The sequence below is a fragment of the Furipterus horrens genome, unplaced genomic scaffold (assembly GCF_987537825.1).
Source record: "Furipterus horrens unplaced genomic scaffold, mFurHor1.1.pri manual_scaffold_2, whole genome shotgun sequence".
NCBI classification, from domain to species: domain Eukaryota; kingdom Metazoa; phylum Chordata; class Mammalia; order Chiroptera; family Furipteridae; genus Furipterus; species Furipterus horrens.
The window spans coordinates 142,960,803-142,977,297 of record NW_028327172.1 but is presented as its reverse complement, the minus strand read 5'-3'; the positions used below and the strand labels follow the sequence as shown (position 1 = coordinate 142,977,297).

The window sequence follows — 16,495 nt, the reverse complement described above, 5'->3', positions numbered from 1 at the left end:
TGTGTAAATAGTGAAACAACAAACCTCTCTCTCTCTCACACACACATAAACACACACACACATACACATACACACTCTTTATTACTCTCTCTCTCTCAAATAAATAAAAATAAAAATAAAATCAACAAATAAATTACAATCAAAGATTAGATCTTGTGTTTGCAGGTCAAAAGTACCAACTTGGGCATTTTGTTTAGAAGTCTGCATTCATGTCATGCATACCCCATGTTTGTCCTATTAGTACATGGAATGCTAATTGTGCTACCACAGTTCTTTGCCTTTTAAAAATTTGTGTAATGTTCAAAAGTTCTAAAGTTACTTTTGGAAAAAAAAAACCTCTCTTTAAGGGAATTATCTAAGATACTTATTGATTATTTATGAAAAAGAGAAAGATTTGACAGAAATAACACACAACACTGAAACTTATTGTGATGAACCTTGATTCACAATTGAAAAGGAGTATTATAGGAAATTTTAGTGTATACTTTTGCCCTTATATTTTCTGAGAATTTCACCAAGTTTTTGTTCCTTTTCCTTAAGAAAAAACCTGGCATCTCATTATTACAGAGGCATATCATGCAGATAACAAATTCCTGTAGAGGCCTTGTGTCATATCTTGAAACACACACTTACTGAATTGTGAAGTAGTAGGGTAAGAACATAATGGATAAGATACACATTTGAAAATGGGAACCCTTAGAACTCATTAAGTCAAGATACTGGAGACTGTTTATCTCATGAGAAAGATAATGTTGTGGCACTAGAAACATAATTATATCCCATCAAGAAAACTGCCCAGTCACTGCTAAAATGAGATCATCTCTCACATTGGGCATTGTATGGAAGAACAGTAGTTCTAAAGATGCCGCCAGAAGGAATGAACCACTACAGATGAGAAGACAAAAAATCACTGTAATTATAGAAATACAAATGAGTTAGTGTTTTGCAAACAATATTAGAGAGAGACTACAAAGTGTGAAAAGGCAGAGATATAATAAGATTTGAGAAATGGAGCATCAGATTGAAAACAGGTGTTAGATGCAGAATTTCTGGTGCTGAAAGCCAGAGGTAGGCAGAAGCGTGCTTCTCTGTTCTTGCATTTCAGAGCTTTATGACTACTAGGGCTCAGGAAAGGACTGCAAATGAATGATGAAAATCAAGTGCCCCAGACATAGGGAGCAAGGGTACTGGGCACACACAATTCAAAAGTTCTTTCAGTAATTACTGTGGGCTGTGCTTGAGTCAGTGACCTAGTGCATAGTTTTAATTTAAGGAACATTAAGTACACATACATACACATATACATAGAGATACATAAACACAAACACACACACATATATAATTTTTAATGTATTTTCATATATCTAGAATGATTACATTTGACACATTGAAAGCTAACCATATTAAGTTCTTGTCCTTAATAGCTGAAATTCAGGAGCTAAGAAGGCAAACTGGAAGAGCTGGTGGTCATCTTTCCCCTGTCTCCTTACTAGATTCCCTCTGAAATCTCCTGTCTCTTATTCCAGAAGGTCTAGGAACCTTATGCAAGGCAAAGGAGTGTAAAAGATACACCTCATCGCCACAAAGGAAGCAGGTCCTAGGAGTTAACTTCCTATTTCCAAGATGAATTATAAAATATGTGTTAACAATACTCATCAAGAAATCATGGTTTTGAGATCATAAAAGATGATAAAGACCTACCGCGCTACCCCATTTTAAATTCCAGACAATATTCACCTCTGAGTATGGCACAAGCTAGTAAGGCCCTAGGGACACCTGTTTACCAGTACTGAAGGACACTCCTGGCCCAGTAAATTAAAAATTAAAACAAAATAAACAAAAATGAAACAATAAATCTGTTTATCAAAGAAATAGTTTGAGTAGTAAAATATAAATTTAAAAAAAGACCTAGTTTCATTGGTGAGGACAGTCAAAGCAGTTCGCTTCTGTAGAGCTGAGCCTCTCCATATTTACATAGCTAGTGTAATACTGATCAACTAGCTTTCTAATGACACTAAACTTGAAGCATGTTTACTGTGCACAAGGTCATCAAGGAGGACAGCAGAAAGGCACTGAGACAGAAAGGTTGACTGCCTGGGGGAAAGATGCTAAGGCCGTCCCATCTGTGGCCACTGGCTCAGGATCTTGCCCTCAACCCCAGTGTGCATATGTTTAACTATTGCTACTTGAACCTCACAGTGTCTGGACATCCTATCTCTACTCCAGTTTGGCTTACTTCCATTCCAAACACTTTTCTACATTTGTAACCATACTCTCTCTGGTCCTTGTCATCATGAAGAACTACTTCCTCTCTGAAAACTCAATCTTCTGTTTCCCACTCTGACCACCAGTTACAGCTTTCTAGTTTTTCAGTCAACCTCTTCTACTACATGTATTCGCCCACTTCAAAGCTTCCAGCTATTTGCTCCTGCTACCTATCTTCCCTTTCCTCTCTACGCTTTCTTCCCTCCGGCTTGGATGTCATGACATTCCTCTCAACCCATCCCTTGTTCCCCTAGCTATCAACCACATTGTTCAGACAGAATCCCAACCCTCAATCTCTAACTGTTCACATTTGTTTGTTGTTTTTGCTTCTACTCACAAAGCTTCTTTGGCCCTACTACCAAACTACAAAATATTTTTGGGAAAATTATCATCAAATCATGTATGCCTTGGTGCCGGTAGACAGTCATGCAGTCATGACCTCTAACCTCAGCTGGGTCTTGCACACATGTCCCTAGTCCTCTCTCTCATCCACTTGACATCCATCCCTAGCGTATGTCCTTATCTCCAAGGTCTGCCTTGAATCCACTCCTTTTTTCTCAGGAGATGACTGTCATGGGCACATTAGAGGACACTTGGGGCCATATGTGCTCAGTTTCCTGTTCCTCCCACCAAGACATTTATCCATGTGCACCCCATTATTTGCCCCACCTCTTCTCATTTCAATGGAAAAAGTGTACCTCCTTTCAACCAACCTTTTATTTACCTCTGTCTGTTTGCCTCCTTAGGAACCTTGCTCTCTGTATCTCTTATCTCTCTAGATTTTTAGAAGTTAACATTAATTGACCAGTTCTTTATTCTGCCCCAGACAGTCAGCTAAAAACTTTGCATACTTCATTTCATTTAAATTCTATAACCCTGTAAAATAGGCACTAGTTACTTACTTCCCTGGATTCCTGCTCTCTATCTTTCTACTCTTGCCCTCAGCTACATAAACTTTGCTCAGCTCCTCAAAAAACCTTGCCTTGATCCTGCCTTGTCTTCTAGCTTTAGTTCTACATCCCTGCTTCCATTTACTACCAAACTTCTTGAAAGAGTAACGTCCACATTCTTATGTTCACCTCCTTCTTACTCCTCAAGCCATTTCTACCAAGACTGTACTTATTAATTGTGAAATGACAACCTCTTGACTGAAATCCAATGGATACTTTTCAGTCTTTATTTCGCTTGATATCTGCTACCTAGTACAAGTGTTCAAACCCTTCTGTGTTCAGCATTCTTCTCCACCAACTTCCATAATAATGTGTTTTCCTGACATTCTTATCACTTTGAAAACTTGTCAACCTGTCCTTGAATGACTGTTCCTGAGTCCACCCTTAAACATGTGTGTTGCCCAGGGCTCTGTCCTCATTCCCTTCTTGGAGTGATCTTATTCATCCCCAACTGTCACATGCAAACCAATGATGTCTATATTTATGTCTCAGTTCAAATTTCTAACCTGAGCTTAACACTCTTATCCAAGGACCCTACTGGATAGCAACACTTAGATATTCTCAAACGAAGGTCATCCTTTTGAATCTCAAATCTCTTTATTCTCCCAGGTTCCCAAACTGGCTGCATCCAGTTTCATATCACCATGTAACCAAGATAAACCAGGTAGCCATTCATCCTTGACTCTCCAAATTTTCCACTTAGTGGCAGAGAATGACTTGCACAATTATTTGCTTTCACCTCATATTAGACAATTTTGAAAGATTTGAATTTATATGATGTTTTGTCTTTAGACATTATACTTACAGCCTTTAAGTTGCAGTCAACTCTTTAGTGAATACTTTTAATAAAACATTTCAAAAATATATTGTATGACATAATGACTTAAGCGTGTTCAACCTGGGAAACAAACCTTTACTTAATAAGTGATAACAAGAGGAAAAAACATGGTTTGTTCTCTTACTGTTGTGATGTTTCTTGTCAGCTGCCCATCTACACTGAATTTCTAAGGCTCTGTTAAGTTTCTGCCTCCTTATGATGACTCATTTTCTCCTTTCAATAATATATAGAGATTTTTCTCCTTGAAACTGCATTGATATATTTTTCTCTGCAAGTCTCTGGTTCTTCCTGCTTCCTGTTTTCTGAATCTTTGCTAATACCCACCCAGATATGAAAATCAAAAGGGCTGGTAAAAGGGAACACTGTAAGAGATCTAACCACATTTACCTTCTAATTCTTTTATTGTCATCAGGCATATCAATATCCGGGTTGAACTGGTAATGAAGGAGTTCAGTACCAAAGAGATCATATTCCAAGTAACAGCCAAGTTGAGCAAAATCCAGTAGTTCCTTCTTATCAAGTATAGTCCTAGAGACAATAAGATGGACATATTGTTATTATCAAGAGCCTATTTTCCACATATATAAATTAAAAGTTTTAAGCATATTATGAACTGGAACATAGTTTAAGTAAAGTAATAGAACTTTTGGATTGGCTCTTATGATATGACTATAAAGTAGTAAGTTCACTTTGTTACCAGAAATAAGAGAATTTACCCATCTAAAAGGGACTTTTCCCTTTTAAACTGCTTGGAAACTATGGACATTTTAATTCTGTTGCCAATACTCAAAAACAAGTTTGTATTTCTCCTACAGAACAGTCTTCAGAATAAGGTCCTTGTATGTTTGAAAATCTTTAGTGGGAGAGCTGTGAACTGTGGAAACCATCAAAAGAACTTTGTCAGCAGTTGCTGTGAATTGGGTGAGTAATACAAACCTTGGTAAAGCCTGAAGCTATGGTTTCAGTTTCTTATGAAGATCATGATATGGTCTTAAAATTAATTTCAAAGTTTATGTGGCCCTGGCTGGGTGTCTCAGTTGGAGCATCATCCTGTATACCAAGAAGTCATAGGTTTGATCCCTGGTTGGGACACATAAAGGAGACAACTGATCAGTGTTTCCTTCTCACATTGATGTTCTCTCTCTCTCTCTCTCTCTCTCTCTCTCTCTCTCTCTCTCTCTTCCTCTCTCTCTAAAATCAATAAAAACATGTCCTTGGCTGTGAATTTTTTAAAAGTTTATGTGAATATCACTGAAACTTTTAAAAAGGGGCAATACTATAGATATTTATGTTTTGGTGTGCTTATTTTTAAATCCAATTTATTTTTTATGCAGAGTTTTGTGACTATCTTTTCGTTCAATACATATCTTGGTAAGAATATCACTGCTTTATGTTGCAAGACTATGCAAATGAATGGGAAAGGAGAAAAATGTAAGAGAAGTACAGTACACAGACAGAGGAGTAGAGTCTGGAGCAAGAATAGATCATCTCAAGAAATTTAGACTAAAGCAAGTAAACAGGGATGCATTAAGTTAGACCCAAAAATACCATGGTAGAAATTCAAATACATACAAAGAAAGAGAAAGAGAGAGTGGGGGGGAGAGAGAGAGAGAGAAAGAGAGAGAGGGAGAGAGAGGGAGGGAGAGAGAGAAAAGAAAGGAAGAAAATACATTCTACTGAAAGACAATGAATATGGAAAAAATGTGAGGAAAAAATACACCCCATTAGACGTTGTGTAAAGGTAATTAAGGACCTAGAAAAAGGATGATTGCTTGGAATCCAAGACTAGCCTGGAGAAGAGTTGGAATGTCAGACAATCATTGTGTCACTAGGCTTTGATCCACTCTAATATATACTATTACTTTGGCCACTCCAGTATGCAAGGATTGAAGCACTATTCTATGTCTATTATCTCCAAGAGGTCAGAAGTATTTTCAAAGCCTTTCTTCCTTCCAAACCATAGGAGGACCAATTAAACTGCAGTGTGTCATGAGTGCAGGAGGTTTCTGCTGCACTGAGATGCTTTCTGGGAGTTCCCTATTGACTTTCACTCTAAGCAATCACATTGGAGCTGCCTTCTCTTTATCTTATTCACCAGTTTAGCATAACTTAAAGTTCACAGTGTTGTTTTAGGCAAGGAGGCTAAAATATCCTCCTTTCATACTATAAAATGTGCATTAGTTCTGTGCCATCTTCTATTAATACTACTCCTTTTCCATCTTCTTACCATGGAGACCATCTTTTGCTTCCAAAATTACTGGGCTAAAAGAATGTGTGTTTTGCTGTAGTAAGCATATTCTGTTTTCCCCCAAAGAACCGTGCTTAAAACCAAAGTATACACAATAGAAATAACATAAGAGGAAGAGATAAGTTTAATATTTTTTCTTTACAGTTAATTCATTCAGCTTGTTAATTACCAATATGGGCAAGGTACAGGGGTGGGGAGGGGCTGGGGAGGGGTGTTTGCAGTCAAGAAGGAGAATGGAAGTGCCAATAATGGCCTGGATCAGAGTCTGATTTCTATTCCTAATGTCTTTTTCTTTCTATTGGCATAATGCCTTGAGAATAAGTTTTCAAAATTTTAAGTGGTATATTGAGAAATATATTCAATGAAAAGTCCATAGTAAATGAAAAGTCATAGAAAAATCTTTAGTCTTAGGTCCAATTGAAAATGAAGTTGATTATCATCATCATAGCTAAGAATTACAAAAACTTACTGTGTCTAGCATTGTGCAAAGTGCTTTACATTTATTATCTCATTCAGTATTCTCCATGATCCTATCAGGTCTCAGTTTTACAGATGAGAAAACTGGGACTTGAGATATGCTAAAGGATAAATTCATTTCATGGCTAGAATCTACTCTCTTAACTATCACACTTACTATACGAATTCTCCTATGGCTAAATATTCTATACTCAAAGAACATTTTCCAAAATTGCATAACTGTGCACAGAATGTTTAATTTTTAAGTTGAAATTTAATTCCCTCCCCACAGTACCCTGAAACTACACTTGAAAATGGGGAATCTACCATCAAGGGGATGGTAAACCCCCAAAGTAAGAAAGGATTGCTTTATGGAGGTACCTAATTGCTAGTTCAGAGAGTAACTACATATACTAGACAGTACTTGACCACTGCAGTTCCTTTGGATGATTTGAATGGCATGGTCAAAGGAGGAGTAGGACCTTTATTAATCATGACCACTGCTTACTTTCATTCTAGGAGCCTGATATTGTTCTAAGCCTCTTACAAATATTAAAGGCCGCATATTAAGGGTACATCTTTCTCCTGAAGTCTAGACTTTTATGTCTGATTGCCTGCTTGTCATATCCATTTGGATGTCTAATACACATCTCAAGTTTAACATGTCTCGAACTAAACCCCTGGTCTACCACCCTAAACTAGCTGCTCTAACACCCTTCCCTACCTCAGTGGATGGCAACTCCATTCATCCAGTTGCTCAGGCCAAAAACCTTGTGATTATCCTTGACTGCTTTGTTCACATCTAGCCCATTAGGGTAGACTTTTGGCTCAACTTTCAAACTATGACCAGAATCCAGACAGGTTACCATGTCCTTGCTACCCTCCTGGTCCAAATCACCATTAGCTCTTGTAGGATCTCTGCAATAGATTCTTAGCTGCTTTCCTCAGATCTACCTTTGTTCTACTACAGTGTATTCTAAATATAGCAACCAAAATCTATCTCCACACCTAAGTCAGATGAGGTCTCTTCTCTGCTCAGAACCCACCAATTACTTGTCATTTCCCTCAGAGAAAAAGCCAGGGCCTTACAGTGACCATGAGGCCCTGCGTGGTCTTTTGGAATGTGGTCTTACACAGCCTCATCTAAGAGAGGAATAGGGAGTGCAGGCATCCGGATCTCCAGATGTCAATTATGTGTAAATGCTACTTGTTTTATCGATGTTGTCTGAAGAATATCACCATAGGCAGAGATAGCTTTCTAGGGGAAGGCTAACATGTTTAATAAGATTCATATAAGCATGTAAGCTGCAAGAGTAACCCCTGGCAATTCTTATCCTATAGAGCAGCATATAGGAAAGAGTGAGACTTGGAGGGAAATGGTCCCATGGTAAAACACTTAAAATTTTACAGCCACATGAAGGGAAAAAGATTTCCTCAGAAGAGAAGCAATTAAGCTGATGTTTTGGACATTAGGAAAATGCAGTTAAAAAATGAGGCAGACAAATTTACTGTCATTAAAAATCCAGGATCTATAAGTCCATATACATAAATATATAAATTTTTTTTACTGACATTTAATTATAAGACACCCTCTGCATAACTCAACATTAGTGTGTAGAAATTAAGAAATGAATTCATTTAAATTCTCCTTACTGAAGTACAAAACCCATGGGGTGAGGGTATATTGTCAGTGATCATGCATATTTTTCATAGGAAAAGTCCTGATAAAAACAGAATTTGGTGTTAGGTGTTAATGAGGGGAAGAATGAGAGAAGTAGGTAAAGCAATAATAAATGCTTAATCATCATCAGGCACTCAAAGCAGCCCTGTGTCATTTAAGCTTTACAAACACTGTATGAGGAAGGTCTGATGGTCTCATTTTATAGATGAGGAAACTAAGTCTCAGAAAAGTCAAGTAACTCAGGAGAAGTGTGAATAAATCCAGATTGTGTCTGTCTTCCAAAGCCGTGCTCTTGGACCACGCTGCCCCTTCTGTGATGAGCGCGCCCGCCCACCCACAGCTGCTGCCTGCCTTCCCACCAACACTCACCTGGGCAGAAATCCACCCCGTCACAAAGGCGTCTCAGAGCATCCCGCAAACCCTAATGGGGTGACTTATCCAGATGCAACTGACATTCGGTTGGATGATTTCCAGAGACTGTCAAGGTGCTACTGAAGTTGCATTTATGCAAGGGACTTTTTTTCTCTCACTTGGAGGATTGACCCCAGATGTCAGAATGGTATCGTGGGAAAATGCATCTGCTTTATGTCTTTCAAATAAGGATTAAACAGAGGTCCTGCCCCTCCCAGGCATCAATGCTCTCAAAGCTCTTCTTGTGTAAGTGTAGGTGTCAACCTCAGCCAGTTCTGCTCTTTCCATGTTCTCTATCTGTGAATAATTATATTGTTTCTTATTCCACTCTTCCCCAGCCTTTAGGGTAAGTACTTTTCACCTCTTGCCCTAAACAGTCAGTGAGGTCATTGAGAGATGCAGAAGAGCTGCTGCATTTCTCACCAGACAGAGTCCCTTCTTCAAGGTCCACCAAATGATTGCATTGCATTCAATATCATGGGATTTCCCAGGAGGAAGATGAGATTTTTGCATCAAGTGTTTGTTCTTGTCATTCATGTTATATTATTTCTTCTGTTGCATGTTTTGCACTTTTGTCCTTCAACTAATAAACAAAATCTGTCTGTATAAGAAACAGGCATAAATTTATGACAAACATGTTGCCATTAGTTAAGAAAATGGTAGCTAAAGTGATTTGGCTCTTTGTTTTCAGAATATGGTTATCATTTATTAATGTTATAAAGTTAGTTCTAAAATGCAGGACAGTTGATTCTCTTTTTTAAACTTCCTATATTCTAGAACTTATCCAAGTGCTGAGGGGTTTAGTTTAATGTCAAAATGCACTCTGAGTGGGAGCAAGGAAGGCTGCAAGAAGTGATATGTTAGACAAGGGTCTATGGGGTGATCTAGGTAGAAAGAACTAAGGAGCAGAGGAAAGAGTGTGATGCATGGATGTGATCAAGGTGACAATGATGTCTAGCATTTGTCTCGGGCTCTACAATTCCACAGAGCTATCATACATTCAAGCGCACCTTCAGGAATTAATTCACCAAACATCTGCTCTCTTGTACTATCACCTACCTTATTCTGGCCTCTGTACTGGGAAAATAGATATGTACAAGAAATTTAAGCTGCTGTCTTAAGGAACTGAAAGTCTAAGGAAAGAGATAGATATTTAAACTAATAATTACAATTAAGTGTGTTGGAAGTTTTTTATAGTACAAATAAATACAAAGTATTATGAAAGAATAATTAAAGGAATCACTCATTTGAGTTGCGTCTTGAAGAAGACTGTTCAGATAAAAGTTGGTGGGATTCAGGTGTTGGGTGAGGGATGGACGATACAGAAGAAGACTGTTGAGAGGGGGATAAAATCTTGTTGTTCCTGAAGATGAGGATGTAATTATCAGAGCCAAAGTGCATGAGAGAAGAAGCATCCATCCACTCATCAATCTGATAAGAAATTGTTGATCAGCTTCTTACCATGAGATATGAGCTAGGAAAACAGAGACAATGCACACTCCCATCCTTCAAGAAGTTCAGTGTGTATTAGGGAAAAGAGGCATGGAACCAAATAATTGCTTTACAGACCATACTGAGTGTAATAATAAAAGTCCTATCAGGAACTGGAAGGAGATCGAAAACACTGCTTGGTTTGTTCAGGGAAAGCTCTGTAGAGAAATAAACCTCTGATGAGCTGCATTTTGAAGAAGGACTGCCGAGTGGATGGGAGAATAGGATATTCACAGCCAAGGGACGAACTAGCTGTGTGAGAAGCAGGTAGGAACAGTCAGTACAGTGCACTCAAGGTCTGGCCAGGGTGGCTTGAGCCCAAATTCCCTGTCTGTACTAGAGATAATGGGAGATGAGGTAGAGGGATGGGTGGGGACCAGCTGACCAAGATGTTTGGATATTGTGCTGAAGGTGAAGGGGAGCCATTAAATAATCGTAAGTCAGGGTGGAGGACAGTGATCAGATTTGCATTTGGACTCATCAGAATGGTGGTTGTGTGGAGGCTAGGTGAGGGAGCAAGGCTAAAGGAGCGGTTCCTGTTTGGAGGCTATTATAATAATTCAAGTGACAAACAAGGGCCTGAATTAAGTTAGCAAAGAGGATGAGATCTTACTGAGGTAGACAGGTCTTATCACGTGGGGGTACGGGGGAGGAATCTAAGCTGAACAACTGGATGAATAATGCTGTCAATGACCAGAACAGAGCAAGCAAGAGGAAGAGTAACCAAAGAGGCACTGTGCCCATTGTGACAGCGCTGGAGAAGGAGAATCAATGGCTTGTCTTGGGCAGTAGATTAGATATTGGCATCCTTAAATGGTACCAAGAATATGGGAAGACCACATTCTGAAACTCATAATGAACTGGTGAAATGGTTATGCCACATATTAATGTTATTGTATAAATGAAGAAACTAAAGCTTGAATCTTTTAAGTGATCAAAAACCCAGGTATTCCTGACCCTAGATTAGTGCACTCTCCATTACTGTGCTGTGACTGTGTTGTCATTCTGTCATTCATCAGCCATGCCAATCTGTGAATTCCTGAGCCTGGAGGGGGAATACCAGGAGGGCAGCTCTCTTTGAGACCAGACTAGTCAGGACCTGATACAGGTAGGCCACAGAATACATTTAATGCTAAAAGTTAGGAACTTGACCAAATTTTTTTGTAATTGGCATACAAATCCATCAATGGATGCTTATGTACAACTGATTTATTAAACACAATGTTAAATTTTAATGACTTATTAATATGAAAAATTATTTACCACCTCTCCCCACTTAATTCCTCAATTTTTAAAAATATTCACCCAAAGATATGTTCACTGGTTTTTGAGAGAGAGAGAAATATTGATGTGAGAGAAGCAATCCCATCCATATGTGTCCCGACTGGTGGTCAAACACACAAACTAGGAAAATGCCCTGACCAGGGATCGAACCTGCACCCTTTAGGTGTACGGGGCAACACTCCAACCAACTGAGCCACCCAGAGAAGGCTGAAACACTCAATTTAAAACCAATGGATATTTGTACACATAGTGTTATATAGGATTCTTTGTTATTTTCAGTTTTTCAACAACTCAAAAACATTACTAAAATCACTTAATACTCTTCATGTAAAACTGGAAATGAATATTAAAATATTTATAATGCAATGTCTAAAAGAAATTAATATATAAACTGTTATAATATAATAAATTAGATGTTAATATAAAAACATTTCTCATGTATATTCTTATATTGCAAATGGCAGTTCCATCTTTATGATAAAATCTGAAAAATTCTTAATCATTAAATTTTAATTAACTTATTTTAATGTCAAAATAGAAATTACTATTTAAAAGGATATATGTCTTTAATGATGACCTAAACATTGTCTATGGTTAGAAAGTATAATATGTTACTTCAGAGAAATATTTACCAGAAACTTTGATTTCCCACACACTCAAAACCCTCAATTAAAGTGGCGCATTCACATTATATACTAATTTATCCCCATTAATGTAGGTACTTTAAAGATTCATTTATCTTTTTGTGTCAAGGCATTACTTTTATGTAACAGTCTTTTCAATATTAGAGAATAAATGGGAATGAAAAACAATAGAAAAATAATTCAGATTTCCATGTACTTATTCCCTTTATCTATATTTGAACAAGCATCCCCCACCCCTACCCCATTATTCAGTTCTGTGACTGCTTGGGTCCACACCACATAAAGATGTTTAATGACATCATAGGAAAGGATGATGTCACACTTTGACTATGATGACTTAGATGCAGGGTTATGCAAAAGGAACAGTGGGCTGCATGAACGAAAACCCTTGCCTGAATTACACTAAAACCAGAAGTTGGCTCTGGATTGTGAAATGTAATTAAAACTTTATATTAAACTACATTTCATGGTTTATACACTCTAGGAAGACCTTTATACCATATGAACTTTACAGCTGCCACACAGCACAAAAGAGGCTGCGTTTTTCATGTAAGGCGACACACAGTTCAAGGAATGATGGTATTGAGGAGAGTGAAGATAAATCTCATAGACATGGCAATCCTATTTGTTAAAATGTCACATTTCATGGGAATGGTGTCAGAGTCATGAAAAATTGCTTTAGAAGAAAAATATTACTAGGGAAGGGTATGGTGGTTATAATGTACTGGAGAGAATACATGACCAGTGCATGTGCTGGCCCTGACATTGGGCTGCTCTGCCTAAATGTCTCTGTTAAAGAGCGCAATTTGGGATATTCAACAAATATCCATGACAAGCATAACTCGTTGCATTGTATTTGGCACTTTTATATGCATTGCAGAGCTTTGCTGCATTTACATTTGTCAGACATTTGTCTGGATTTTCTTTTTAAATAGGTCCTGCCTTGAAGTCCAAGATTAATAATCATGAGGCAGGGGCATTGCATAACACCTAAAAGGTTAAAAGTAATTTTTGACAGATAAGCAAAAGACTGGGAGGATTAAGTGACCTGCTCAAGGTCACGTAGCAAGTAAGAACTAGAACTGGGCATCGTGAGCCCAACACCCCCTATTTCTCACTGCCCCGTGCAGACCTGGGCTGGGCAGTGCATTAATGAAAGCATTGCTGCTGCCAATGTCATCACATGATTTCAGCCTGAAATGTATTCAAGGTTTGTGTCTCTATGTCAGTGAGTACTCTACAAACCAGTGTAGATTTTTGTGTACAATTTAGCCACAGTCATACCCAAGTACATATAAAAGTAGCCATGATTACATGTTTAAAAGCATCCATTTTTAAATATTTTCCTATCATCTGCCATAGCGATAACAGAAGAAATGCCAGTGGACATTATTAAATAGGAAAAGGGAAGTGTTATCAGTAAATGTTTTATTTGAAAAAATATTTGCTTGCTTTTCAGGTCCCTCCTGCTTTGTTGTCCAAGTTAATTTCTTTAATTTCTCATTCTGTGGTTGTATCTGAGCCAATATAATAAGATAAGTTGTCTTTACTGTATTTAATGTGCACAATGTACATACTATACAATGCACATCATTTCTTTCACTGAATACTATACATTGTGCACATAATGCATGCATATACACAATCCTAACAATAAACTGCTAGGAAATACAGCACTATACACACAGAATTCTAAATGTATAAACCATGTCATGTGCATACCATTCCAATTGTTGTTTTTTTTTAAGTGCTACCATACAATTTAGACATATAAAGATGTTTTGCTCAATTTAAATTTGTCAAATATTTGCCTGGAATTACTTTTTAATTATTTCATATTATTTCACTAGTACTCATAAGAATGAAAAGTGGACAGTTCCAAAGATACCAGATAGTCATTTTTTGTGGCTTTTCAAAGAAAAATTTAAGGCTAACAGTCACCAAAATTAAAATTAAATAATCATTTTGAAGGCAGAGAATGGGTCTTGCTCCCTGCTACTTCCCATGATCTAGTTTATGGTTATTAGGCAATCAATAAATATTTGTGGAAGGAAGGAAGAGAAGGAAGGAAGGAAGGACTATCCCACTCACATCATCTAATTAAGAGCATAAAAAAAATATATCAAAATTGTATCCTTTAAGTAGTTGGGTGGATTGGGTATGGATAATCAAGTGTAAAGAGAATAAAATGTGTTGTTAAACCATCATCTGTGTTTCCACCTTTGTCAGAAACCCTTGGATCAAATTCTTTGACCTTGCAGAGGAGCAGTTTTCAAATACAGAAGATGTATATTCCTGAACTTCATTATCATGTGTTCTTCCTCAAACTCTAGGCCCTGGATTTCCATCAAAGCCCTTTAGTTTGTTAAATAGATAACTAAGCAGAAAAAAGATTGAGGCATACCACCTGCCTAGTGCCTTCTCTGTGGCTCAAAATGTAATCAGCAAATAGTGACCAAATACCTTCGAGTCCTATTGTTTTACCCAATTTTCCTTGGTAATGAAAGAATTATGTTGTGATATAATACCTGTAGCTCTCTATAGCATATTAAGGATATATATATTTATATATATATAAAACTTCCATGGAGATGAATCATAAAAAGACTATCTGTGGGTGTCTTCTTAGATCACACATAGCCCATATTAGACCAGAGCAGAGGCTGTACTATGATTATATGCTACCTGGAAATGTGGATAGAATTTTAACAGGTAGTAAAATTATAATAAATGATTAAAAAGCATAAAGCCTTTGTAGATTAAAAGCCCAAAGCGGAATAGAAACGCTGGTATTATTTTCCAGTAACTGTTGACTTTGGGTGGCTATATCTGTCAAGGGCAGCCCCCTCTGAGGTTCCCTAGGGTTTCATTCACAGCAGTGCACCGCACTTCCACAGGCCCGAATTTCTTGCAGAGAACAGATGGTGAGGGGAGGGCCCAGACATCTAAGCAGATTTATCTTGTCAGGCTGTTATCTCCAGGTAAATGACCTTAAGTGGGTCACAAATGGTCACATGACAACAGTGTGGTTCAGAGGGGTACTAAGGCGATGGCCATTCGGTTAACTCTTCCCTCACAAGGTCCCAAGTGCTCCTTTCGGGCAGGCATAGAGCTATTTGTTGTTGTTGCTCTTCTGTGTGGAGGGGGTGTCTGCATATGTATTTTAAGGTAAAATGCCTTATGCACGAATGCTAGTGAAGATTTATGTATTTTCAAAATCATTTAGTTGCTTCAATGTGATGTGGACATCCCAGAATATTTTATTTCATATTCTCAAATGAGAGAAACCCCACCTCTACGGGGATAAATGAATGATTTTACAGGTAGTCCAGGCTTAGCATCGGCCCTGCTGGGAAGCCCAGTGTTGTTGTAAAAGGGGCTGCAGGGCAGAGCCAGTGCCTTGACTTGTGACGTCACAGTAACAACAGCCTGTGGGTTCAGAACCTTCTCCTTTATGCCTGAAAAAACATGGTGGGAGAAACAAAGTGTTTTTTTTCCTGGAGACTTGTTTTCAGGATGCCTTTCTTTTTGTGTGTCATCTGTGCATTTTGCTGCATGAAATACATGCCCTTTTGTGATTTGTCCCCATTGTAAAGCGGAAGCCCTTGCCCTTTCAGTAGAGATCAGGTTGTGTGTGCAGCCCACAGACCTCAGAGAGTCTGTGAAAGGCTGACCTAGTCCAGCTTCAGCCCGACAACTGTCTTGCTGTGAATGGTCACGTCAAAAAGCTAAAGGTGCCTGCATCTGCCTCCCTGATTAATCTTTTTCTGTTACTTTATTTGTTTTTCCAAATGTGCTACTTTTTCTAAAGCCATTTTCCCCAGTTGCCTCCCCTATGACATGTTCATTCTTCTATATAGTTCTTTGCCAGGCACAAGAACCCTAAAAAATCCTTAATATAGACACAGAACGAGTGGCTATTCTAGAAATGGTCTCATGATTTTCGAGGATGCTCAGAGTTTGTCTGATGTCAGATCAATTTCTCCATCCTATTCTGAGCATTGTTTAAAATAAAATGCATATACATGTGTATATACATATATATGTTGTTTGATTTTATGAGCAAGGAATATACATATATTGATTTTATATTGATTTTATGAGTAAGGAATAAACATATATATTATTTGATTCTATGAGCAAGGAAGTTCTACTGTGCTAGGAGGTAAGGTTTGTTTCACAATTTCCAGTGTAACCGTATTTTCTATTAGTGCTAAGCATACTTTT

At 37.9% G+C, this 16,495-nt stretch overlaps 1 protein-coding gene across 3 annotated transcripts in view; it reads right to left on the bottom strand.

Moving 5' to 3' along the window:
* PTER (phosphotriesterase related) overlaps positions 1–16,495 on the bottom strand; it is a 43,597-nt gene that overhangs the window by 3,026 nt on the left and 24,076 nt on the right. For all 3 annotated transcript variants that reach the window (XM_090266566.1, XM_090266564.1, XM_090266565.1), the window contains exon 4: positions 4,441–4,581. In XM_090266566.1, coding sequence (XP_090122692.1) covers positions 4,441–4,581 — 141 coding nt within the window. The remainder of the gene's footprint in view (positions 1–4,440; positions 4,582–16,495) is intronic.